Source organism: Pleuronectes platessa, chromosome 20, assembly GCF_947347685.1.
Source record: "Pleuronectes platessa chromosome 20, fPlePla1.1, whole genome shotgun sequence".
NCBI classification, from domain to species: domain Eukaryota; kingdom Metazoa; phylum Chordata; class Actinopteri; order Pleuronectiformes; family Pleuronectidae; genus Pleuronectes; species Pleuronectes platessa.
In genome coordinates, this window is record NC_070645.1 from 18,430,202 (window position 1) to 18,456,414 (window position 26,213).

The following is a 26,213-nucleotide window of genomic DNA, read 5'->3' on the forward strand; positions in this document are numbered from 1 at the left end:
TGTCCATTTTTAACCAGCAGAAAGTCGGAAGCTCTCCCTTCAGGGACAGTCCGGAGGTTCTATGGAGTTCAGGGCTCGTCTCAAAGCAGCTATAGATTGTTTTGCAAACCAGTTCTTTCACATTTTCTTTAATGAGATGTATCTCAAGAAAAACTGGCATAGGTCCATATAAAATATTATCACATTATTATAAAAGAACAAACAAAACATGAGAGAGAATAAACATTCCAGTTGTCAAGTCCTCATGAAACCTATGATATGAATGCGATGTTTTAAAATACCTCGTGTGACGCCAGCCTTTCAAGAAGAGGTGTGAAATAAAACATTACAATTCTGGGTAAAACATTAAAACTATTAATGATAGAACCAAACCTGCAAAGTAAAACATGCTCAGACATCATAGGAAAGTGAAATACTGCTATAGATGAACATACATCTGAGGTTTGAACATTACTCTCGGCTCCTCTGTGCTTGTGTCTCCATCTCCAACACTTGTCTGTACAGAAGTTGTGCATGTGTGTGTAGAGCATGTTAGTTGTTGAATATTGCATGTTTCCATGTTTCCTGTAGACCACAGACGGGTGAGAGGTCGTGCTCGTGCTCGCAGAAGTATTAATAGTGACTCGTTTTCAGGTGATGTACACACTCGCATGCATGTTGTGTGTATATCCTTGTGTGTCTGTATGTTTGTTATACAGGGAGGGGGCTGTTAAATTGATTTTGTTGTTTTAATCTCAAGATTGATATACAGATAGATGAAGATTGTTGAAGCAGCAAATCTTTAATGACATTTGTTGTTTTAAGGAATTACAACTTCATTTGTTCGCATGTTTTCCCCTCCACCTGGTAAGCATCATTTTTTACAGTTACATTTCAGATGAATATATTCAAACCTCATTCTTACTCGACCTGTATCTTCCTGATTCCTTTTCCCTGCCGTCAACAGAAACTACCTCAGGTCCTGTCATATCAACGGCTGCCTCTCCCCTGAGCAGCCAGACGCCCACGACCACAGGTGAGCGATGCAGTCGCTGTCAGACCTCTTGTGTTTGTGCGTGAGACGATGAATTGTTAAGACTTTAAACCTAATTTAGATCAAGGCAGAAGTTACACATCGTCTTGTTGGAGGGAACAAAGCCTTTTTCGTCGAACTAAATACTTTTGAAATTCAGTTCATCATAACAAAACGTTTTATAACTCTAAGAATAGTTTCACTTCAACTATTTTCGTCCATTGTGGCAGTTTGTTCTATTTATACAATATAAAATTATAACGTCAGCAAAGTAAATGATAAAAAGTAATATAAATATAAGAATATATTTAATGTGGGTCAGTTTTTTGCCATCATTTATGTGAACTATGATGACTTCCTAATGTCAAGGATGATACAAAGTTACCAGTTATACAACCAAGTGTAATATAGTATGAGAATTTGCCCCTGATGGTTTTATGATGGCGTAATAATCTGAGTTAAGGATAAACAGTAGCAGAGATAAAGATAAAGTCAGTTTGTGGTGACTTTTTATAGTTTTGTCCGTCAATTCTTGTATCTCTGTAAAACATATCAATGACAATAACTTAAATAACAAAAAGTTTAGGATAATTTCCATTTTGGCTACTTTAAAGAAAAAATATATATTATATTACAGTTTGTATATACAGTTTATATTGTTGTCTAATTGTTTTCTCTATTCTTTTAGGTTCACCACCATTAAACTGTAACATCAATGGACTCTGTTCCGATACAGGTGAGAAATATTCACTCTGTGTCCCATCAGGATGTTTTATTTATACTATCCTATATTTGGGTGAAAACAATTTCTGATCTTTCCACAGACGCTTATTTTTGGATGTTCTTAAGTGTTGAGGCCAGAAACAGCAGTGATGTGACAGACCTGGTGAGAGAGAATTCTTCACTTCATCCTCTGTGTTGTTCTTTCAGTCGTCTTTATGTCTCCACCCTGTCGTCTCTTATTAATAACTTTAAAAGCCTCATTGTCACAAACAAGTATTTCAGGCCCAGGATTAGATTGTAGGAGCAGCAGCGTAATCGTGTCAGAATAACAGAACATTCCAAGCATGTGAATCACCTGAAATTAATTTTGAATTGGCCAGGGGAACATTTATTGTTGTGTAACACAGGGAAATTACAAAACCAGGAATGTTTAGACTCAAACTGAGTGAGATGAACCGGCATCATGACCCTTTTTGTCAAGAGTACTGTTTGAAGCTAAAGTCGAGATGATTCCAGTTATTTAGGGCTGTAACTCCTGATTATTGTATGCATATATGTGTGTGTCTGTGTGTGTGTGTTATCTGCATTCATCTCAGCATCTGTCTGCCTCTGTCTCTCCACCTCACTCTCAGCTGACCACAGCGTTTGGCTGCAGAGTAAATGCACCACAGATTTTCTGTGAGGGTGGAACAAATGTTCAGGTCAGTGTGTCACCGAAACAGGAAACATCATTGCACTTTTCAGAATAAAACTTCTCCCAGTAGACAAATGCAGCTCCTCTCTCTCTCTCTCTCTCTCTCTCTCTCTCTCTCTCTCTCTCTCTCTCTCTCTCTTCTCAGGTAGTCGAGGTTTCCTGTGGTGAACAAAGTGAGATGAGGTAAATCATGTCACCGGGTATTTTTGCTGTATATGTGTATTTGAGATTTCTCCTCCTGACTTTAGGGGTGAAACTTGTGTTTCCAGAAATAGGACCTGCGGCGTGCTGCTGAAGCTCGGCCACACCGTCTCAGCTTGTGATCTGCAGCTGGCCGGAGCGTCTGCACTGCAGCAAGCTGGAAGCGAGAAGGCACGGGCGACAATCATGGGACAGGTGGAGAGAGTCGGTGAGCACTCGTCACTCAGTCGCTGCTTATTCCCAATCCGTCAACAACACAAAACTAACACATTAAAGTTTGACATCCCAATCATTACAATTTCAGTTTGTGAACAACAGGTAAGAAAAAATAAAGACATTAAGCCTGACTTTAAAATGAATAAACCATCAAAATATGGAAAGTTTCACACACGGTCATGATAGTGTGAACACAAACACACCTATACTTACAAAGTGAGAACACACCTCACATGCAAATGCACTTGAACATACTGTGTATGCAGAACACCAAGAGGAATGCAGACACTTGAATACTGCAGAGAAACACACATTCAAGTCAAGGCAGTGTGTGTTTGTGTGTGTGTGTGTGTGTTCCTGTACTTTTATCTTTGTGAGGAACATTTTAAGGTTAGTACAAACATTTGTGTGTATGCTATACTTGTATACTTGAGGCCCTGGGTAAGGTTTGGGGTCAGATGTGATGTGTGTGTGTGTGCAGAAGTTTAAATGACCTCACAAACAACAAGATTTTACATAAACATCCTCTCTCAAAATCTCAAAAAAGTCCCTATGAAGACAAAAGTAAAAAGAACACACAAACACACACTCTTGATGCTCCTTATGATTTTGTCACCGTCAGGTCGAAATCTGTGCGAGAACCTGACGTCCCCTGGTGACAACTTTGTGAGGTGCACCTTCACGTCCTCCCTGGATGACGTCTGCCAGTCCAACACAACCTCCACCGTTAAATGGTGAACATCACATTTGTTTCCCTGTACTCACTGTCAGCCTGTATTTATGTGTGTGTGTGTGTGTGTGTGTGTGTGTTTGCACGACACACTTATCATCTTCTACATCTGTTAGCTCTCCCCTGCAGCTCAGTTACAGCGACGCAGCCCTACAACCTACAACACACTCCTGCAGCAGTGAGTATCACCACCATCGCAAACTATTCACCTGAATTCACTGCTTCTTCTGCTGCTGCTGCTGAAACCATGTTCCTCTGTCTCAGGGCAAACGTCTCACTTCTGTGACTGCTCCGCATTCTGCAACTCTTCAAGTAAGAAAACCACCAGGATCTTCTCTGTCTGCATATGCTTGCTCTGTTAACCCCTTAATGCCTGAATTGATTTCCAATTATATAAAAAAAAGATTAGTGGTTTTATTGGCCTGACATATAGATGCTAAATTAAGTGGAGATTGTTAAATTCAATATAGCATATAAAATAGATATACATTTAGGTATGAGACAAATTAGGGACATTAGGTTTATTATATTATTAGAGGATTATTATATTGATGCTGCTTTTGCTTGAAATTGAATAACAACATATGTTTTCTGTACAATCATTGATGTTCCATCATAACAGTATTTCAAATACAGCTTAATACCTCAAAATAACTTTGCCGCACAGTCCCAAGGGGCTAGTATGTATTTTACACTCCGACCACTAGATGGCGGCAGAGTACTTCCAATACCTTCTTTGGTATGTGTAGTATTTTCACCATCAGGAACAATCGTCACCTCGGCGGCATTAAGACCAAAATGGGGTTTGAGGCAAATTTGCGACATTCGTCTACAAGGGGTTAACATATAAAATACATATACACCCATCATGTGATTTTAAGAATAGAACGCCCAACTCACCTCTTACGTGTACATTTTCTTTTTCAGGCCAGTTTTTCGCCACAAGAATTAATATCAACACACCCTCTGTTGATATTCAAACTCTTCTAAGAAGTTTGGTATGTACGTCACAATAAGATTGAACTGCCTTTTGTAAACATGCTACATATCTACTAACTGTCTACATTTCATCTGACAGTTGTTACCACCTGGTGAGGAGTATCCAGAGATTTCCAATCATTACAAGGTAAAACTACTGCAGATGAGATTTATACATATTTCAATATGTGAAAGTTGTCTATCATGTTCACCCAAAACCTTTTTCTTTATTCTAGCGCACTCAACTGGAATGTCAGGGGACCACGCAGAGGTAGACATCTTATGAAGTGCACTTTAAATCTTCATTCATATTCTTGGACTCTCATATATATCATTGATGATGATGGGCACCAGACACTGGTGAAGAAATATGAGGAAACAGATGGACCATAAATGAACATACTGTGGGTGTTGCAATACTGATCATAATGTGTTTGACAATAATTAATAAAGGTGGATTTCTAACCTCTGCTCACTAGGTTAACCAGCTGCATGCTGATACTGGAGATGTCTGGATCTGTCGATGGCTGCTCCCTGAGCAGAGCTGTGCAACGACTCATCGACAACAACACTAGCATCACAAATGACAAGCCGCTCACACGCATGGGTCAGTCTGCATGATTTTTGTTTTTTGCACATTGATCCCGTTATGAATTCTCCATTGTAAAGGATAATCTCTGTCCTCAGTGTTGTGTGGTTCTGCTGGTTCCACTGTCCCGACCCTGTTGGCGTCCAACCTGACCTGGGTCGCCAGTGAGCAGCCGAACTCCACCGTCTGCCAACCGACCTCCACTCTGGTTAAATGGTAAAATTATACAGCATGTAGCTTTTTGTACCATTAAAACAAATGAGAAAAATGGTTTTCATTGGTTCAGTTCCCAACTGGTAAGCTAACATTGTTACCTTTGGATACCTTTCCAGAATTTATGCTAACCTACGATGCTATGCTAAGAGTAGTAGCAGTTAGCATCCCAAAAAGTTGAACTGTTCCTTTAAAAACATTTACGTGAAGGAGGTTCTGAAAATCCCCAAATTTTTGCTAAAACTTTGAAATCGAGCAAATTAACCAACTAACGAATAAACATGATGGTCTAATAAAAGCATTTTACTTCATGTTAAGTTCTGAATATTGCATATTTATATATTTTATATCTACTTTTTGCCTGTTCTCTCACAGTGAAGCGAATCAGACACTCGCTGTTCTCCTGACTGACAGTTGTCCTCCAGAACCTTCCACCACCACGCACGGCATCTTCTCGACTACAACCGGCACTTCTGAAGCCAACCGACACACTAACACGACAACCAACAACACCACAGCAGCGCAACAGAAAAATGCAACACAGGGAATAGCTCAGCCTGTCACGACAACGTCACCCACAACAAGTAACGGCGAACAATCCTCAACTGCGCAACTTGCACTTCAAACAACATTTCAGAGTACAAGGGATCAGTATAATGGAAGTACAGTGATTCAAAACACAACCACAACCCCAACACAACAAAATACAACAGAATCAGTATCTACTGTCGACTCAACACAAACCAACATCGCAACGTCTGCAAACGACTCAACTACTCTGGCTCAGTCAACAACATTTAACACAACTAAACTGTCTCCCACTCACACACCACTGCACAATGTAACCACAGCAGATGGACTTACACTTTCTCCCAGTTACACAACAGTGAATAACATAACTGCACTCGCAGCACTTGCATCTATCCCAAATAACACAACACTCTACAAGGAAACTACTGTTACAACATCCAGGGACACAACAATATACAACATAACAACAGCAACTGCACATGTAAACAATCACACAGTGTACAATGTAACAACAGCAGCTACTTTTACACAGTCTTCCAGTAACGCATCAGTGAACAACATAACTTCAGTAAGACATGTTAGGTCTTCAACAAATACCACAACAAACTACACTGTAAGTCCTATTGATGCAGTTACAACAACCGAACCACTTACGTCTTTTCTAAATAACACAACACACTACACTGTAACTACAACAGATGCAGTTACACCTTCTCCAACTAACACAACAGTTAATAGCATAACTACAACCAGACCAGTTACATCTCTTCCAAATAACACAACAAACTACACTGTCACTGCAACAGATACAACTATACCCTCTCCAAGTATCACAACAGTTAACAACATAACAACAGCCAGACCACTTACAATTTCTCCAAACTACACTGTAACTGCAACTGATACATCTATATCTTCTACAAGTAACACAACTTCTAGCAACATAACAACAACCACAGCAGTTACATATATTCCAAATAACACAACCAACTACACTGTAACTACAACAGATGCAGTTACACCATCTCCAAGTAACACAACAGTTAACAACATAACAACAACCATACCACTTACGATTTCTCCAAACAACACAATAAACTACACTGTAACTGCAACTGATACAACTATACCTTCTCCAAGTAACACAACATTTAGCAACATAACAACAACCAGACCAGTTACATATATTCCAAATAACACAACAAACTATGCTGTAACTACAACAGATGCAGTTACACCTTCTCCAAGTAACACAACAGTTAACAACATAACAACAAGACCAGTAACATATCTTCCAAATAACACAACAAACTACACTGTAACTACAACAGATGCAGTTACACCTTCTCCTAGTAACACAACATTGAGCAACATAACAACCAGACCAGTTACATCTCTTCCAAATAACACAACAAACTACACTGAAACTACAACAGATGCAGTTACACCTACTCCAAGTAACACAACAGTTAACAACATAACAACAACCAGACCAGTTACATCTCTTCCAAATAACACAACAAACTACACTGAAACTACAACAGATGCAGTTACGCCTACTCCAAGTAACACAACAGTTAACAACATAACAACAACCGGACCAGTTACATCTATTCCAAATAACACAACAAACTACACTGACGCTACAACAGATGCAGTTACATCATCTCCAAGTAACACAACAATTAGCAACATAACAACAACTACATCAGTTACATCTCTTCCAAATAACACAACACACTACACTGTACCTGCAACAGATACAACTACACCTTCTCCAATTAACACAACAGTTAACAACATAACAACAAACAGACCAGTTACATCTATTCCAAATAACACAACCAACTACACTGTAACTACAACAGATGCAGTTACACCTTCTCCAAGTAACACAACAGTTAACAACATAACAACAGCTAGACCACTTACGATTTCTCCAACCAACATAACAAACTACACTGTAACTGCACCAGATACAACTACACCTTCTCCAAGTAACGCAACAGTTTATAACATAACAACCAGACCAGTTACATCTCTTCCAAATAACACAACAAACTACACTGTAACTACAACAGATTCAACTATACCTTCTCCAAGTAACACAACAATTAACAACATAACAACAGCCAGACCACTTACGATTTCTCCAACCAACACAACAAACTACACTGTAACTGCTACTGATACAACTATACCTTCTCCAAGTAACACAACATTTACCAACATAACAATAACCAGACCAGTTACATCTCCTCCAAATAACGCAACAAACTACACTGTAACTGCAGCAGATACAACAATACACTCTCCAAGTAACACAACAGTTAACAACATAACAACAACCGGACCAGTTACATTTCCTCCAAATAACTCAACAAACGATACTTTAACTACAACAGATACAGTTACACCCTCTCCAAGTTACACAACAGTTAGCAACATAACAACAACCAGATCAGTTACATCTCTTCCAAATAACACGACAATTTACACTGTACCTGCAACAGATGCAGTTACACCTTCTACAAGTAACACAACAGTTAACAACATAAGAACAACTGGACCAGTTACATCTATTCCAAATAACACAACCAACTACACTGTAACTACAACAGATGCAGTTACACCTTCTCCAAGTAACACAACAAACTACCCTGTAACTGCGACAGATACAACTACACCTTCTCCAAGTAACACAACAGTTAACAACATAACAACAACCGGACCAGTTACATCTAGTCAAAATAACACAACAAATTACACTGCACCTGCAACAGATGCAGTTACACCTTCTCCAAGTAACACAACAGTTAACAACATAACAACAACCAGACCAGTTACATCTCCTCCAACTAACACAACAAACTACACTGGAACTACAACAGATGCAGTTACACCTTCTCCAAGTAACAGAACAGTTAACAACATAACAACAACCGGACCAGTTACATCTAGTCAAAATAACACAACAAATTACACTGCACCTGCAACAGATGCAGTTACACCTTCTCCAAGTAACACAACAGTTAACAACATAACAACAACCAGACCAGTTACATCTCCTCCAACTAACACAACAAACTACACTGGAACTACAACAGATGCAGTTACACCTTCTCCAAGTAACAGAACAGTTAACAACATAACAACAACCGGACCAGTTACATCTAGTCAAAATAACACAACAAATTACACTGCACCTGCAACAGATGCAGTTACACCTTCTCCAAGTAACACAACAGTTAACAACATAACAACAACCAGACCAGTTACATCTCCTCCAACTAACACAACAAACTACACTGGAACTACAACAGATGCAGTTACACCTTCTCCAAGTAACAGAACAGTTAACAACATAACAACAACCGGACCACCTACACCTTCTCCAAATAACACACCAAACTACACTGTAACTACAAGAGATGCAGTTTCACCTTCTCCAAGTAACACAACAGTTAAGAACATAACAACAACAAGATCAGTTACATATTTTCCAAATAACACCACAAACTACACTGTACCTGCAACAGATACAACTATACCTTCTCCAAGTAACACAACAAATTACACTGTAACTGCAACAGATACAACTACACCTTCTCCAAGTATGACAACAGTTAACAGCATAACAACAACCGGACCAGTTACATCTCTTCCAAACAACACAACTATCTACACTGTAACTTCAACAGATGTAGTTACACCTTCTCCAAGTAACACAACAGTTAACAACATAACAACAACTGGACAATTTACATATAATCTAAATAACACACCAAACTACACTGTAACTACAACAGATGCAGTTACACCTTCTCCAAGTAACACAACAGTCATCAACATAACAACAACTGGACCAGTTACACCTTCTCCAAGTAACACAACAGATTACACTGTAACTGCAACAGATACAACTACACTTTCTCCAAGTAACACAACAGTTAACAACATAACAACAACCAGACCAGTTACATCTATTCCAAATAACACAACCAACTACACTGTAACTACAACGGATGCAGTTACACCTTCTCCAAGTATGACAACAGTTAACAGCATAACAACAACCAGCCCAGTTACATCTAGTCCAAATAACACAACTAACTACATTGTAACTACAACAGATGTAGTGACACGTTCTCCAAGTAACACAACAGTTAGCAACATAACAACAACCGGACCAGTTACACCTTTTCCAAGTAACACAACAAATTACACTGTAACTGCAACAGATACAACCACACCTTCTCCAAGTAACACAACAGTTAACAACATAACAACAACCACACCAGTTACATCTATTCCAAATAACACAACCAACTACACTGTAACTACAACAGATGCAGTTACACCTTCTCCAAGTAACACAACAGTTAGCAACATAACAACAGTCAGACCACTTACATCTATTCCAAATAACACAACTAACTACACTTTACCTGCAACAGATACAACTATACCTTCTCCAAGTAACACAACAAATTACACTGTAACTGCAACAGATACAACTATACCTTCTCCAAGTAACACAACAGTTAACAACATAAGAACAACTGGACCAGTTACATCTATTCCAAATAACACAACCAACTACACTGTAACTGCGACAGATACAACTACACCTTCTCCAAGTAACACAACAGTTAACAACATAACAACAACCGGACCAGTTACATCTAGTCAAAATAACACAACAAATTACACTGCACCTGCAACAGATGCAGTTACACCTTCTCCAAGTAACACAACAGTTAACAACATAACAACAACCAGACCAGTTACATCTCCTCCAACTAACACAACAAACTACACTGGAACTACAACAGATGCAGTTACACCTTCTCCAAGTAACAGAACAGTTAACAACATAACAACAACCGGACCACCTACACCTTCTCCAAATAACACACCAAACTACACTGTAACTACAACAGATGCAGTTTCACCTTCTCCAAGTAACACAACAGTTAAGAACATAACAACAACAAGATCAGTTACATATTTTCCAAATAACACCACAAACTACACTGTACCTGCAACAGATACAACTATACCTTCTCCAAGTAACACAACAAATTACACTGTAACTGCAACAGATACAACTACACCTTCTCCAAGTATGACAACAGTTAACAGCATAACAACAACCGGACCAGTTACATCTCTTCCAAACAACACAACTATCTACACTGTAACTTCAACAGATGTAGTTACACCTTCTCCAAGTAACACAACAGTTAACAACATAACAACAACTGGACAATTTACATATAATCTAAATAACACACCAAACTACACTGTAACTACAACAGATGCAGTTACACCTTCTCCAAGTAACACAACAAATTACACTGTAACTGCAACAGATACAACTACACTTTCTCCAAGTAACACAATAGTTAACAACATAACAACAACCAGACCAGTTACATCTATTCCAAATAACACAACCAACTACACTGTAACTACAACGGATGCAGTTACACCTTCTCCAAGTATGACAACAGTTAACAGCATAACAACAACCAGCCCAGTTACATCTAGTCCAAATAACACAACTAACTACATTGTAACTACAACAGATGTAGTGACACGTTCTCCAAGTAACACAACAGTTAGCAACATAACAACAACCGGACCAGTTACACCTTTTCCAAGTAACACAACAAATTACACTGTAACTGCAACAGATACAACCACACCTTCTCCAAGCAACACAACAGTTAACAACATAACAACAACCAGACCAGTTACATCTATTCCAAATAACACAACCAACTACACTGTAACTACAACAGATGCAGTTACACCTTCTCCAAGTAACACAACAGTTAGCAACATAACAACAACCAGACCAGTTACATCTATTCCAAATAACACAACCAACTACACTGTAACTACAACAGATGCAGTTACACCTTCTCCAAGTTACACAACAAACTACCCTGTAACTGCGACAGATAGAACTACACCTTCTCCAAGTAACACAACAGTTAACAACATAACAACAGTCAGACCACTTACGATTTCTCCAAACAACACAACAAACTACACTGTAACTGCAACAGATACAACTACACCTTCTCCAAGTTACACAACAGTTAACAACATAACAACAACCGGACCAGTTACATCTATTCCAAATAACACAACCAACTACACTGTAACTACAACAGATGCAGTTACACCTTCTCCAAGTAACACAACAAACTACCCTGTAACTGCGACAGATACAACTACACCTTCTCCAAGTAACACAACAGTTAGCAACATAACAACAACCAGACCAGTTACATCTATTCCAAATAACACAACCAACTACACATTAACTACAACGGATGCAGTTACACCTTCTCCAAGTATGACAACAGTTAACAGCATAACAACAACCGGCCCAGTTACATCAAGTCCCAATAACACAACCAACTACACATTAACTACAACGGATGCAGTTACACCTTCTCCAAATATGACAACAGTTAACAGCATAACAACAACCGGCCCAGTTACATCAAGTTCAAATAACACAACTAACTACATTGTAACTACAACAGATGTAGTTACACCTTCTCCAAGTAACACAACAGTTAGCAACATAACAACAACCGGACCAGTTACACCGTCTCCAAGTAACACAACCAACTACACTGTAACTACAACAGATGCAGTTACACCTTCTCCAAGTAACACAACAAACTACCCTGTAACTACGACAGATAGAACTACACCTTCTCCAAGTAACACAACAGTTAACAACATAACAACAGTCAGACCACTTACGATTTCTCCAAACAACACAACAAACTACACTGTAACTTCAACAGATACAACTATACCTTCTCCAAGTAACACAACAGTTAACAACATAACAACAACTGGACCAGTTACATCTATTCCAAATAACACAACCAACTACACTGTAACTTCAACAGATACAACTATACCTTCCCAAAGTAACACAACCGTTAGCAACATAACAACAACTGGACCAGTTACACCTTCTCCAAGTAACACAACAAACTACCCTGTAACTACGACAGATAGAACTACACCTTCTCCAAGTAACACAACAGTTAACAACATAACAACAGTGAGACCACTTACGATTTCTCCAAACAACACAACAAACTACACTGTAACTTCAACAGATACAACTATACCTTCTCCAAGTAACACAACAGTTAACAACATAACAACAACTGGACCAGTTACATCTATTCCAAATAACACAACCAACTACACTGTAACTACAACAGATGCAGTTACACCTTCTCCAAGTAACACAACAGTTAGCAACATAACAACAACCAGACCAGTTACATCTATTCCAAATAACACAACCAACTACACTGTAACTACAACAGATGCAGTTACACCTTCTCCAAGTAACACAACAGTTAGCAACATAACAACAACCAGACCAGTTACATCTATTCCAAATAACACAACCAACTACACTGTAACTACAACAGATGCAGTTACACCTTCTCCAAGTAACACAACAAACTACCCTGTAACTACGACAGATAGAACTACACCTTCTACAAGTAACACAACAGTTAACAACATAACAACAGTCAGACCACTTACGATTTCTCCAAACAACACAACAAACTACACTGTAACTTCAACAGATAAAACTATGCCTTCTCCAAGTAACACAACAGTTAGCAACATAACAACAACTGGACCAGTTACACCTTCTCCAAGTAACACAACAGTTAACAACATTACAACAACCAGACCAGTTACATCTATTCCAAGTAACACAACAAATTACACTGTAACTGCAACAGATACAACTACACTTTCTCCAAGTAACACAACAGTTAACAACATAACAACAACTGGACCAGTTACATCTATTCCAAATAACACAACCAACTACACATTAACTACAACGGATTCAGTTACACCTTCTCCAAGTATGACAAAAGTTAACAACATAACAACAACCAAACCAGTTACATCTATTCCAAATAACACAACCAACTACACTGTAACTACAACAGATGCAGTTACACCTTCTCCAAGTAACACAACAAACTACCCTGTAACTGCGACAGATACAACTTCACATTCTCCAAGTAACACAGCAGTTAGCAACATAACAACAACCAGACCAGTTTCATCTATTCCAAATAACACAACCAACTACACATTAATTACAACGGATGCAGTTACACCTTCTCCAAATATGACAACAGTTAACAGCATAACAACAACCGGCCCAGTTACATCTAGTCCAAATAACACAACTAACTACACTGTAACTACAATAGATGTAGTTACACCTTCTCCAAGTAACACAACAGTTAGCAACATAACAACAACCGGACCAGTTACACCTTCTCTAAGTAACACAACAAATTACACTGTAACTGCAACAGATACAACTACACCTTCTCCAAGTAACACAACAGTTAGCAACATACCAACAACCAGACCAGTTACATCTATTCAAAATAACACAACCAACTACACTGTAACTACAACAGATGCAGTTACACCTTCTCCAAGTAACACAACAAACTACCCTGTAACTGCGACAGATACAACTACACCTTCTCCAAGTAACACAACAGTTAGCAACATACCAACAACCAGACCAGTTACATCTATTCCAAATAACACAACCAACTACACATTAACTACAACGGATGCAGTTACACCTTCTCCAGGTATGACAACAGTTAACAGCATAACAACAACTGGCCCAGTTACATCTAGTCCAAATAACACAACTAACTACACTGTAACTACACCAGATGTAGTTACACCTTCACCAAGTAACACAACAGTTAACAACATAACAACAACAAGATCAGCTACATATTTTCCAAATAACACCACAAACTACACCGTACCTGCAACAGATACAACTATACCTTCTCCAAGTAACACAACAGTTAGCAACATAACAACAACCGGACCAGTTACATCTATTCCAAATAACAAAACAAACTACACTGGAACTACAACCGATGCTGTTACACCTTCTCCAAGTAACACAACAGTTAACAACATTACTACAACCAGACCAGTTACATCTATTCCAAATAACACAACAAACTACACTTTAACGACCACAGTTGCAACTACACCTTCTCCAAGTAACACAACAGTTAACAACATAACAACAACCAGGTCAGTTACATCTCTTCCAAATAACACAACAAACTTCACTGTAACTGCAACTGATACAACTATACCTTCTCCAAGTAACACAACAGTTAACAACACAACAGCATTAAGACCAGTTACATCTACCCCAAATAACACAACAAACTACAATGTAACTTCACCAAAAAATAACACAACAGCCTCTAACATTTACGCAACAAATAACACAACAGCTTCTGTAAATCAGACTACAGAGTACAATCTAACTACAACAAACAACAATCACACAACAGCCTCTAACATCTACACAACAAATAACCCAACAGCTTCTATAAATCAGACTACAGAGTACAATCTAACTACACCCACCAACAATCTCACAACAGCCTCTAACAACTACACAACAGCCTTTCACAATAACACAACAGAGTTTAGTCTAACTACAGCAGCCAACAATTACACAACAGGATACAATGTAACTTCAGCTGAGAACAGGAATGTAAACAATGGCACAATCACAACAAGCAATACAACAGCAGCCAACAATTACACAACAGAGTACAATGGAACTGCAGCCACCCACAATTACACAACTGCCTCTACCATCCACACAACAAATAACCCAACAGCTTCTAACAATCACACTACAGAATACAATATAACTACACCCACCAACAATTACACAACAAATAAAACAACAGACTTCAATGTTACTATAGCCTCAAAAAATTACACAACAGCCTCTAACAATTACACAACCAATTACAGTGTAACTACAGTCACCAACAATTACACAACAAGTAATACACCAGAGTATAATGTAACTACAGCAGCCAACAATTACACAATAGGATACAATGTAACTACAGCTGGGAACAGGAGTTTAAATAATGGCACAATCACAACAAGCAATACAACAACACACACAACAGAGTACAATGTAACAACAGCAGCCAACAATTACACAACAGAATACAATGTATCTACTGCAGCCAACAATAACAAAACAGCATCTAAGAATTACACAACAAATTACACCACAGCCTCTTCGAATTACACAACAGAGTACAATGTAACTGCAGCCACCCACAATGATACAACAGCCTCCAGCAATGATACAACAGCCTCGAATAACTACACAGCAGAGTATAATGTAACTACTGTTTCGCAGAACTACACAGCAATAGAGAATATTACAACTACTACTGTTTCTTTGAATGTAACAGTTGCACCCATCACGGAAACACAACAGAACACAACTGTGACTCACACGACTTCTCAAGTTAACACAAGTCTAAACAATTCAACAACGACAACAAACTTGACTGTGGACAACACAACTTCTGTTGTGAACAACAGCATTACAACCACTGCATCTCCGCTGGACAACCAAACCACAAATCACACCACATCGAGTTCGACCCACAGCATCACATCATCTGCAAATAATTACACAAACTCCACGACAACTGCCAACAGCATTGATCCCACTGTCACCAACAACACTACTACGGCAACAAGCTACAACCAGAGCTCAACTACCAGCAGTTTAACAATCGCTCTCAACCAAACCACAAAAAGTCCAACTACAACAACGAATACTAATTCTACAGCTACTACTACTGCTACAACTACCAACGCTACAACTGCTACACCTGGCCCACTTCCGGCATCGCCCAACACCACAACTGCTTTGGTTCCCTCAACAACCACAACAACTCTCCCATCTACCGTCGTCATCGGCACAACTGAAGCACCGACTGGTACGTTGTAGCTATCACTTTGCCGACATTGTTTTTGTATAGTTTGAGGGACGCGTGAAGACCTTAATTTTAATATGTTTGTTGTTTTGGAGGAAGTTCATTATTTTAACGAGTTTTTTCTTATATAAGGTTCGGCTCCGACTTCCACAGCTGCTTCAGGGACAACGATGAGCCAAGAGGCCAAAGAGGAGCTGGCGAACAGGATGTTGGACCAGACTCAGGAAGCGTCACAGCTCGAATCCTCTCAGGTGAAACTACTGATATGCTAACGTACACATTACGGACTTAAAAAGTGAGCAGAGCTGGTAAAGTTTAGCGTTGTGTATTTGGGATACGATGAAAAAGCCCGGGTCATGGAGTTCACGAGCTGGATAACTAAATCCTCCAGTCAGTTGTGTTTGTGTGTTGAGCCCCTACACAAATTGCATGACAAAGTAAAGTAAACTTCTAAGCCTAATAGCACAGTGGCTAAAATTTGTAAATTTATTGTTATTATTATTTATCATTACATCTCACATACTCAAGATATTTTGTGTGTATATATTCTGTTAGTTTTTCTGCCATGTTAGTTGTGTAATTCATTTATATCATTTAGAATGTATTTGTTTCTTAACATCAGGAAGAATATATAAGATAATTGGTCAATTTATATAACTGAGTTAAACGTGGAGTTAATCCCAGTGTCCAGTCATAAAGTGAGAAAAATGTAAAGTTATCCTTCAAAATGTTTACCCTCATCAATGCTGCACAAAAATTGTAATGTTGATGATGTTTTCCTACACGTGGCATCTATTGCACGTCTGTCCGTCCAGGGAGAGGGATCCTCTCATGTGTCTCTCTGAGGTTTCTACGTATTTTTACCCTGTAAAGTGTTTTCGTAGTTTTTCCTTACTCTTGCTGAGGGTTAGGGACAGATAATGTCACACCATGTTAAAGCCCTATGAGACGAATTGTGATTTGTGAATATGGGCTATACAAATACAATTTGATTGATTGATGATTGATATTTATCTTCACAAGTATAATTGTGTGAAAAACATTTGCAGAAAAGCTCCATAGTAGCAAAAAGAGAATAGTTGTGAAATAGAAGACTGAGCAATAATTAGGATTTAATAATATATTATATTATAAACATACAGACTTTTGTATTGTAAAATAGACAATTATAGAATAGGAAATGCTCAGTACAAAGACATCAACAGGAATGATACATTTGTAAATGTAATAACAGTAATTGCTGAATAATGTAAATGTCGCTGTCTCGTCTTTTGTGTGGTGACTTTGTGGAGTTTGAGTTCATCCGGTTTGATGTTACAGTTGGAGCAGATAGTGGAGCAGCTGGAGAGGCTGCTGGACGGCCCGACTGTCTCTAGGTCTGTGGGACAAAAAGTCATCAACATCATCAGTAACTTGATGGAGGCCGACGCTGAGGCCCTCTCTGCGTTGGCTAATAGGTAAAAACCACGATAAACCCTCACCGACATTCACTGTTACATGAACACGAGATCTCTATTAAATGTCTGGTGTCGACAGGCTGATTCGAGTCGTGGACACCGTGGGTCTGAAGCTGGCCGTCAGCGGCGACCGAGAGATCCTCTCGGCACAGTCACTGGTTCTGGCCGTCAGGACGGTGGATGGGACCAACTTCCCGACAACATCTGTCGACATCTTCAACACGGATAATGTTCAGGTAGCAAACGTTAAGGATTTTCTTTCAGAGCAAACACAGGACAAGAAAGAGAACTCCACAAAACAGTTCAAATCATATGATCATAAGTAGAAATGTACCTATAGACTATATCAGCTTGATTCTGTGAGTCTAATTCGGAATCTCTCACTTGGTTTCATCAAAGTTTAAAATGAGAACTAGGATACACAACTGCAACAACAATTAACTTGGGTGTATAATCATATAAACTGTCAGTTAATGTAATACATCTAGCTATATCAAATCCTATTTACATGTTGTATATTTATTGCTAGTTCATATTATCAAATATTTATATGCATGTTTAATTATTCATGACTTTTTAACTGATGTTTCCTTGCAATCCCCTTTGATTCCTGCAGATGTCGCCATTGTGAGCCTAGTACATTATTTATTACCTCTTACTATTGGAGTTATCCCTTGTTAACCCTTTGTTGTTTTTTTTAAGCTTCGTGCTCTCAGCAGGACCAGGTCCAAGAGGTCGGCTCCTGCTCTGGGATCAGTTTTCCTGCCCTCCACCCTGACTGCAGGTCTCAGTCCTGAGCAGCAACAACAGGCCAGCAGGGTCCAGTTCACTTTCTACACCAAAAACGCCTTTTTCCAGGTACCTCACCTCCGTCACATCCAGATCGGTCATCAGTCGATTATTTATTGGTGTAAAAGACTTAAAACTGCATTTTTTTTTGTTTCTCAATTTATTTCTAGGATGCAATAAAACTTACATTTGATATCAGAGCAATTACTATACTCAAATATAAAGAAAACTGAATATTCTACTGAACTGATTCCATGCCTCTCGTTCTTCTGCAGGACCCATCATTAGAAAACACAACTGTCGTCAGTACAGTTCTGGGCTCCAGTGTTGCCAATTTGTCAATAAGCAACTTGAGTGAGGACATTCGGTTCACCATCCAAAACACCAACCCCGTACCTGTGAGTGGTTTAATTTTCACGAAACCATTTATTCCACAACAGGAACAGAAAAAGATTTGACGAAGAAAATTTTGAATAAACCTTTCCAAATAAAAGGTTAATTGTGAATGAGCAGCTGTAGGAGACGATTCAAACTTTCTTCTTTGGTTCACAGGGAAACTTTTCGGCTTCCTGTGTATTTTGGGACTTCACTCAGAATGGTGGGTACTGGACATTTATGCCTCGTGCAGTTGGTTGTACTACCTCACGTGTGAATATTCCTGTTTATGTGTGTTTTGGGTTTTCAGGTGGTGATGGAGGCTGGAGCTCTGACGGCTGCTTTGTTGTCAACGCCACGTCGGAAAAAACGATTTGCAGCTGCAATCATCTCACGTCATTTGCAATACTCCTGGTTAGCGTTTAATGCTTGAGATATTCTGACGATAATAATTTATAAATCAGAATTGCAGCTTTTATGCAGTTATACAGTTAGTTTTTGTGTTCACTGTTTGTATATTTGTGTCTCTGCCCCGTCCTCCATGCAGGATTTGCCCAGAGAAGGAATAATCGATCGTGAGCACGCACAAATCCTAACTTTCATCACCTACATCGGCTGTGGAGTCTCTGCTATCTTTCTTGCCGTCACTTTACTGACGTACCTTTTATTTGAGTAAGAATCTGTCTCTTTACAAAAGCCAAGACCATTTCAATCAGAGACACTTCATGGTGTCCGTTCCTTGTGTGTTTTCCTTATAAACTCCGTCTTTGCAGGAAACTGATGCGAGACATTCCGGCCAAGATCCTGGTGCAGCTCTCCTTTTCCCTGCTCTTCCTCAACCTGGTGTTCTTACTGGACGGCTGGCTGGCGCTCTACCCGGCGGTCGGGCTGTGTATCAGCACCGCCTTCTTCCTGCACTACTTTCTGCTGACCACGTTCACCTGGGCCGGGCTGGAGGCGCTGCACATGTACCTGAGCATCGTCAAAGTGTTCACGCCTTACCTGAGCAAATACATGCTCAAGTTCTCCCTGATAGGCTGGGGTACGTCCTGCACTTTAAACCTCACCGCCAAAATGTTAAGTCATGTTTAAAATGTGTTTTTTAAGCATAATTCTTCTGTAAATATTTGATTGTATTGCAGGTGTTCCCCTCATCCCGGTGATCATCATAATAGCAGTAGACAAAGACAACTACGGTTTAGTGACATACGGAAAATACACAGATGGAACAACAGACGACTTGTAAGTTACATTTAAATCTTTATTACCTTTATGTAAATGCAGGTTAATGCTGTATTGCATTGGCGTGTGATGTTCAAAGGTCCAAGAGAAAAAAAAGATCATTTTTTTGAATTTTTGTATTATTCCTGTCATTGTTGTATTTGAACACTGGAGGGTGAGAGAGACACAAACTCTTTTCTTAACTGTGCTCAGTCTGCGGTGTTGAGACATTAAATGTGTATTTGTCTTTAACTTTCTTTCATGAAATATAAGTGATTTCATGAACCGAATTCATTGTCATGAACTTATCAGGACAAATATCAAAAGTGAATCTCTAAAGGACCTGAGAGATTAACAAGTTCAGATGGATTTCTTGCTTAAATGCAATCAAGTAGCTGTAAAGTTTTTAAACCAATGATAAATAAATCTAAATGTTTCTTCCTTAACACATAAAAACACATTTATCATTAACAAATTAAATATATATCTGATTCTGAAACCTCCTCAAAATCCCCTATGAACTTTACCAGACACTCAAAGGATTCCCTTTCCATTATAAACACACAAAAAACTTTCCGCTTGCGTTTGAACTTTAAAAAGGTTCAAAGATTTTCCATTTCTGTGTGTGTGGGGTGGTGGGGCCTAGGGGGTAGAGTGGTCGTTCTCCAACACGAAGGTTGCCGATTCAATCCCCACTCTTCCCCATCTGCAAGATACTGAACCCCAAAATGGCCCCTCATAAATGTTGAGTGTACTAATTGTAAGTCGCTTTGGACGCGTCAGCCATGTAATGTAAATGTAAATGTAATGCTCCTTACCATTTCTTCTTGTGTCCGCCCTCAGCTGTTGGCTGCGTAACGACATCGCCTTCTACGTGGGCGTGGTGGCGTACTTCCTGGCGATCTTTGCCGTGTGCCTGCTCGTCTTCATCGTGGTCATGATCCAACTCTCTCGGATCAAGAGGCAGAACCCTCAGAACCAGGCTCCGAACAGAGGAGTGATGACGGACGTGCGCAGCGTCAGCGGCCTCATCATCCTGCTCGGCCTCACCTGGGGCTTCGCTCTGTTCGCCTGGGGGCCGCTCTACCTGCCCTTCGTTTACCTCTTCACCATATTCAACTCTCTGCAAGGTGACATCTCAAAATGAACTCCTTTTCAAAATGAAAAGTATATGCATGTTACCAAAACCTTGAGAATGTGTTTTTTACTTGTTCTCTGCAGGTTTCTTTGTCTTTGTTTTCCACTGTGCTATCAAGGAGAACGTCAGGAGGCAGTGGCGGACTTATCTCTGCTGCGGGAGGCTGCGATTGGCCGAGAACTCTGGTGGGAAACCAAATATTTTTTTATTCCTCTAACACATTAGACCAGGGTGTATTCTCCCTATAACTTTAGAACCTATTAATCATGATCCTTTTTCCTGTTTTGATAACCTATCAAACTATTTGGATGGATTCTTGATAACATGGCTTCAAATGACTTCAAAGGTGAAAGATGGTGGCTCCTTCACCCGGGATATTTGAGCCTCATTTTGATGTATCTGCAAAATGAAAAATATGCTTTTCAATGAAGAAACTGACTTAAGCTTGTTTCATTTTAGAAAATAGAACAAAATGGTGAATATCCCTCGTACGTTAGAAGGTCTACAGCACAGTTTATCTTACCAACTACAATCAGGTGATAGCAGGTGTTAGTGGCCACCAGCAGATGTTAGGGACATGACTCCAGTTGTGCACCATCAAGTAAATGATTAACCTTTCTGCAGATTGGAGTCGTACGGCCACTCAGAACAACAGGAATCTGTCGATGGCTACCGCCTTCACCTCAGCTCCCTCCTCCTCCTCGCAAAGGTCCTCTGTCGTCAGTGATGTCACCAATAGCAGTGGTAGGTTTGAATCTGTAACTCCTGTACACTCTTACATATATTCACAAATATGATTCATCTGTGATTGTGTTTCCCCCCCCTCTCCCTCCTTAGGGTCTGTGTTTGTAGACAGCGGAATATCGGACAGCACCAACAGCGACGTGGTCTTCAACGAGCTCCACAGACGAAACACGTTTTCACGAGGCGAACCCTGATGGCTGGGTCCAGGTGGGGGGGGGGCTTAAAGAAGTTATCAGTGTTACATGAGATGAAGGATTAAAGTTGTAATGAAGGATCGAAGGCTTCAGAGAAGAAGTGAGACTAAAGTTCCTGGAGTGGAAAATTGTTACTTGACATCATTTGTATATTGACGGTGGGAAACAGAAAAGATGAAAGAGGCTTGTTAACAGCGGTCAATGTACAGAAGGAGGATTTGTGACTGAAAATCTGAATCATGTCTGTGTCTGTAGGATTATTACTGCAAACGTTGATTCTATTACATTATATTCAGATTGTTTTGATTGTTGTGAGGGTAGTTTGCTCTCTTTCAGTAGATTGTTATACCTTTTGGAACATGAATGGGGAGAAATGAAGATATCTCCATTGTTCCATGAACTGTTGCCACTATATTTTTTAATTTGACCCTCTCTCTGATGAGGGAGGTCTTAAGGCACTTTGAGAAATACCGCAGATGTAAAGTTAATTAAATGAAAATATCCACATGCTTTTTTATCTAATCTATATTTTTATTAGTATGTTGATTTAGACTCGAGAGATGCACTATTATATGAGATTGTATCAGATATTTTTTTAAAGGAGTGTATTGGTTGTGCAGTTTGCTGGAGCATCAGCAGACAGTGAGGATTTACATCCTGCCCTTTTTTTATCGGGAGCAGATTTGACTAAATGTCCTTGTGGGTGAACATGTGCATGTCACGAACGAGAAGATAATAAACCTTCAATTTATTACCTGTCCACTTTGTCTCTTTTGAGTCGGAGACTTTCACGTCTGCTTGACATCTTTACATCTTTTCATCAAACCTGCTCAACGGGGAAAACCCTCCAATTACCTTCCCCGCTCACCACAGGGTTGTGTAACCTTCAGCAGAGCCGGGTCACTCACAGTTACTGCCACTGATTTATTACATTCAAATTTTTTAACTTTCTATAGAGAACTTTTGTTATTTGTCACGTACTCTACATTTGCCAGCATCCTGTGCACAGATGTTAGTTATAGACATAGTTATAGACATAACAAAACTCATTTTTAAAGGATCTAGAAAATCTTCCATTCCAAATAATGTATTCTTAGTTGTTGGGTTACATCTTTTCTTTACGAACATGTTAAACTTCTTTATGGGCGATGAAGGATGGCATAGGACGATAAATGGGATCTAATGCTGCTGGTAAACTCAGCAGAGCCACCAAACTTCCACCAGATGTCAGTGTAATCCTGTAATTCCAGAAAACTGAGCAGGTTCACAAACATCCACACTTCATGACTTCCCCAGATGAAAGTTTGATGCATGGTTATTAAGTGAAAATGTCAATAGCAGTGACACAAGAAGAAAAAGCACATCTCACAATCCTGTTCCTCCTAAACCATGTTATCTGTGAAACTGAAAGTTGGAACATGCAACGAGCCAAAACAACTGACCTGCAAAATCCTTAAAAAACTAATTCACGTGCAGATTATTCATATATGCAAAACTCCGTCAGCCTCTGCTGTGAACCTGTCACATTCAATATCCGAGCGTCTTGACAAGCAAAATAAATGTGTCTCAGTCTGGTTCACTCCACTAATTTGCTGGCAGATTCGACCAACTGATCACGCATCAGTCAAGAGGGAGGCGGGTTCTTTTTCCTCGTCTGGAGTTTTAATTAGATTTGAAGGTTAACTTTTAGTGCAGCTGCAGCACAGCGCTTTACAACCTCGGTGATGCTTAATGTCAGCGAAGGGTTAAAGAGAGAATATAACACACGGAGGCATTGAAATCGATTAACATTTCATTTCTAAAAGGACATTTTACGACTGGTCTCGGGGGCATGGGAAAAACATAAATAAATAAATTCCTCTCCCTAAAGTTCACTAACAAAAGATCGACCCCCTTCACTGTGCTGTGACATCGAAACTCATGCTCTTTTCTCTATTATCACAGGCCATCAATATTTAATCCAGGCCAAATGAAAGGTCTGTGTCTTTCCCCCGGGGGGTTTGCTTTTCCCCCGCTCAAACACCCGAGCGGCATTTACATGCAGGTCACACCGGGAGTTTTTCCATTTAGTTCAAGCAACTGTGTGAAAGTACAGATGTGAAGACGCTGATATGTTCCCACATTTATTTATGTAATTTAGAGGTGGTGCATGTAAAGTTCGTGGAGCGTCTCACTCGGACATTTGCGTTTTACACATTTAAAGTTCAGTGCATCTTAAATCACAGTTAACTCACATAACACAGATGAAACGAGCAGAAATTTGTGTCGGACATCCTCCAGTGTGCAGCAGCCTTTACCAGCACAGAGCAGCCTTTAGTTACAGCTGAAGAGTATTGATCACTTGCACCTCGGCAGTTGTTCATTAGGTGAACATTGGCTCATTCAGTCTGATTTCTCTGTTCCCTGAAGACTCGCTCCTAATAAAAACCACCCAGGGTCGACACAACTGAGGTAAATATCCCACCAAGCTCCATTAGTGCAGTTCCCTTACAGCAAATATCTACTTAGATGTTGTTCTGAGTGTCCGCACGTACCTTATAAATGTATGAGATTTACCATATTACTCGTGATATCTTAGAGTAACTTAACCTGAGATATTTCGGTCTCCCGAACTTTGCTTATCCCCTTGTAGATGAATGTCGCAAATTTGCCTCAAACCCAGTTCCGGTCTTAATGCCGCCGAGGTGACGATTGTGCCTGATGGGGCAAATACTACACATACCAAGGAAGGTATTGGAAGCACTCTGCCGCCATCTAGTGGTTGGAGTGGAATACACATACTAGCCCCTTGGGACTGTGCAGCAAAGTTATTTTGAGGTATTAAGATGTATTTGAAATACTGTGATGATGGATCAGCAATGATTGTACAGAAACTAAATGTTTATATTCAATTTCAAGCAAAAATGTGTTAAATTAAGGTTATGCCCCTTATTGCTAATTTGCCTCATACCTTGATTTTATATCTACTGTATATGCTATATTGAAATTAACAATCTCCACTTAATTTAGCATCTGTATGACAGCCAAAAACACAAATAATATTTTTGTTATATAATTGGAAATTAATTCAGGCAATAAGGGGATAATCATCGTAGATTTGGCAACAGTATAATACAAGTGTTGTGTCTGAGGAGCAGTGTGTATTAACATTTGTTAACAGAGGGCAGCGAAACACAAGGAATCTGAGGAATGATCAGTTCTTTTCACTCCTGTGTACGATTGTGTGTTTTCGTGTGTGTCCGTGCAGCCACAGAACGCTGTCCAAGCCCTTTCTGTCACAATGGCCCATCTGGTGGAGGGAACAGGCAGCAGCTTGAAGTCAGTAACTCTGTTATGGTTTCAGTGGAGCTAGACAGATTGGACAAATGGAAAAAATGCATTTACTGGCAGAGTAATCTGTTGAGTTACTGGCAAGTTTTTTATTTGTTTTGGAGGAATTATTTTATCGAGATAACTGAGAGTTTGGGTTTAAGGACGAGTGGCTGCGTCCTGATGGTGACTGGAAAAACCCATTAC

General features: G+C 39.5%; 1 protein-coding gene across 1 annotated transcript; it reads left to right on the forward strand.

Annotated features, from left to right (window-relative positions):
- The first annotated feature begins 194 nt into the window (after positions 1-194).
- Positions 195-23,449, forward strand: adgrg2a (adhesion G protein-coupled receptor G2a). The gene is made up of 30 exons (XM_053412741.1): positions 195-846; positions 947-1,015; positions 1,701-1,748; positions 1,837-1,898; positions 2,368-2,436; positions 2,575-2,612; positions 2,699-2,838; positions 3,469-3,580; positions 3,693-3,754; positions 3,841-3,888; positions 4,504-4,574; positions 4,655-4,702; positions 4,791-4,825; positions 5,034-5,161; positions 5,242-5,359; positions 5,732-16,782; positions 16,912-17,030; positions 18,100-18,236; positions 18,316-18,472; positions 18,939-19,094; positions 19,301-19,423; positions 19,578-19,623; positions 19,711-19,814; positions 19,948-20,072; positions 20,174-20,442; positions 20,543-20,642; positions 21,465-21,751; positions 21,843-21,944; positions 22,384-22,503; positions 22,597-23,449. Exons 1-30 carry the CDS (start codon positions 828-830, stop codon positions 22,695-22,697), a joined length of 14,064 nt encoding a protein of 4,687 aa, XP_053268716.1. The 5' UTR covers positions 195-827; the 3' UTR covers positions 22,698-23,449.
- The last annotated feature ends 2,764 nt before the right edge of the window (positions 23,450-26,213 follow it).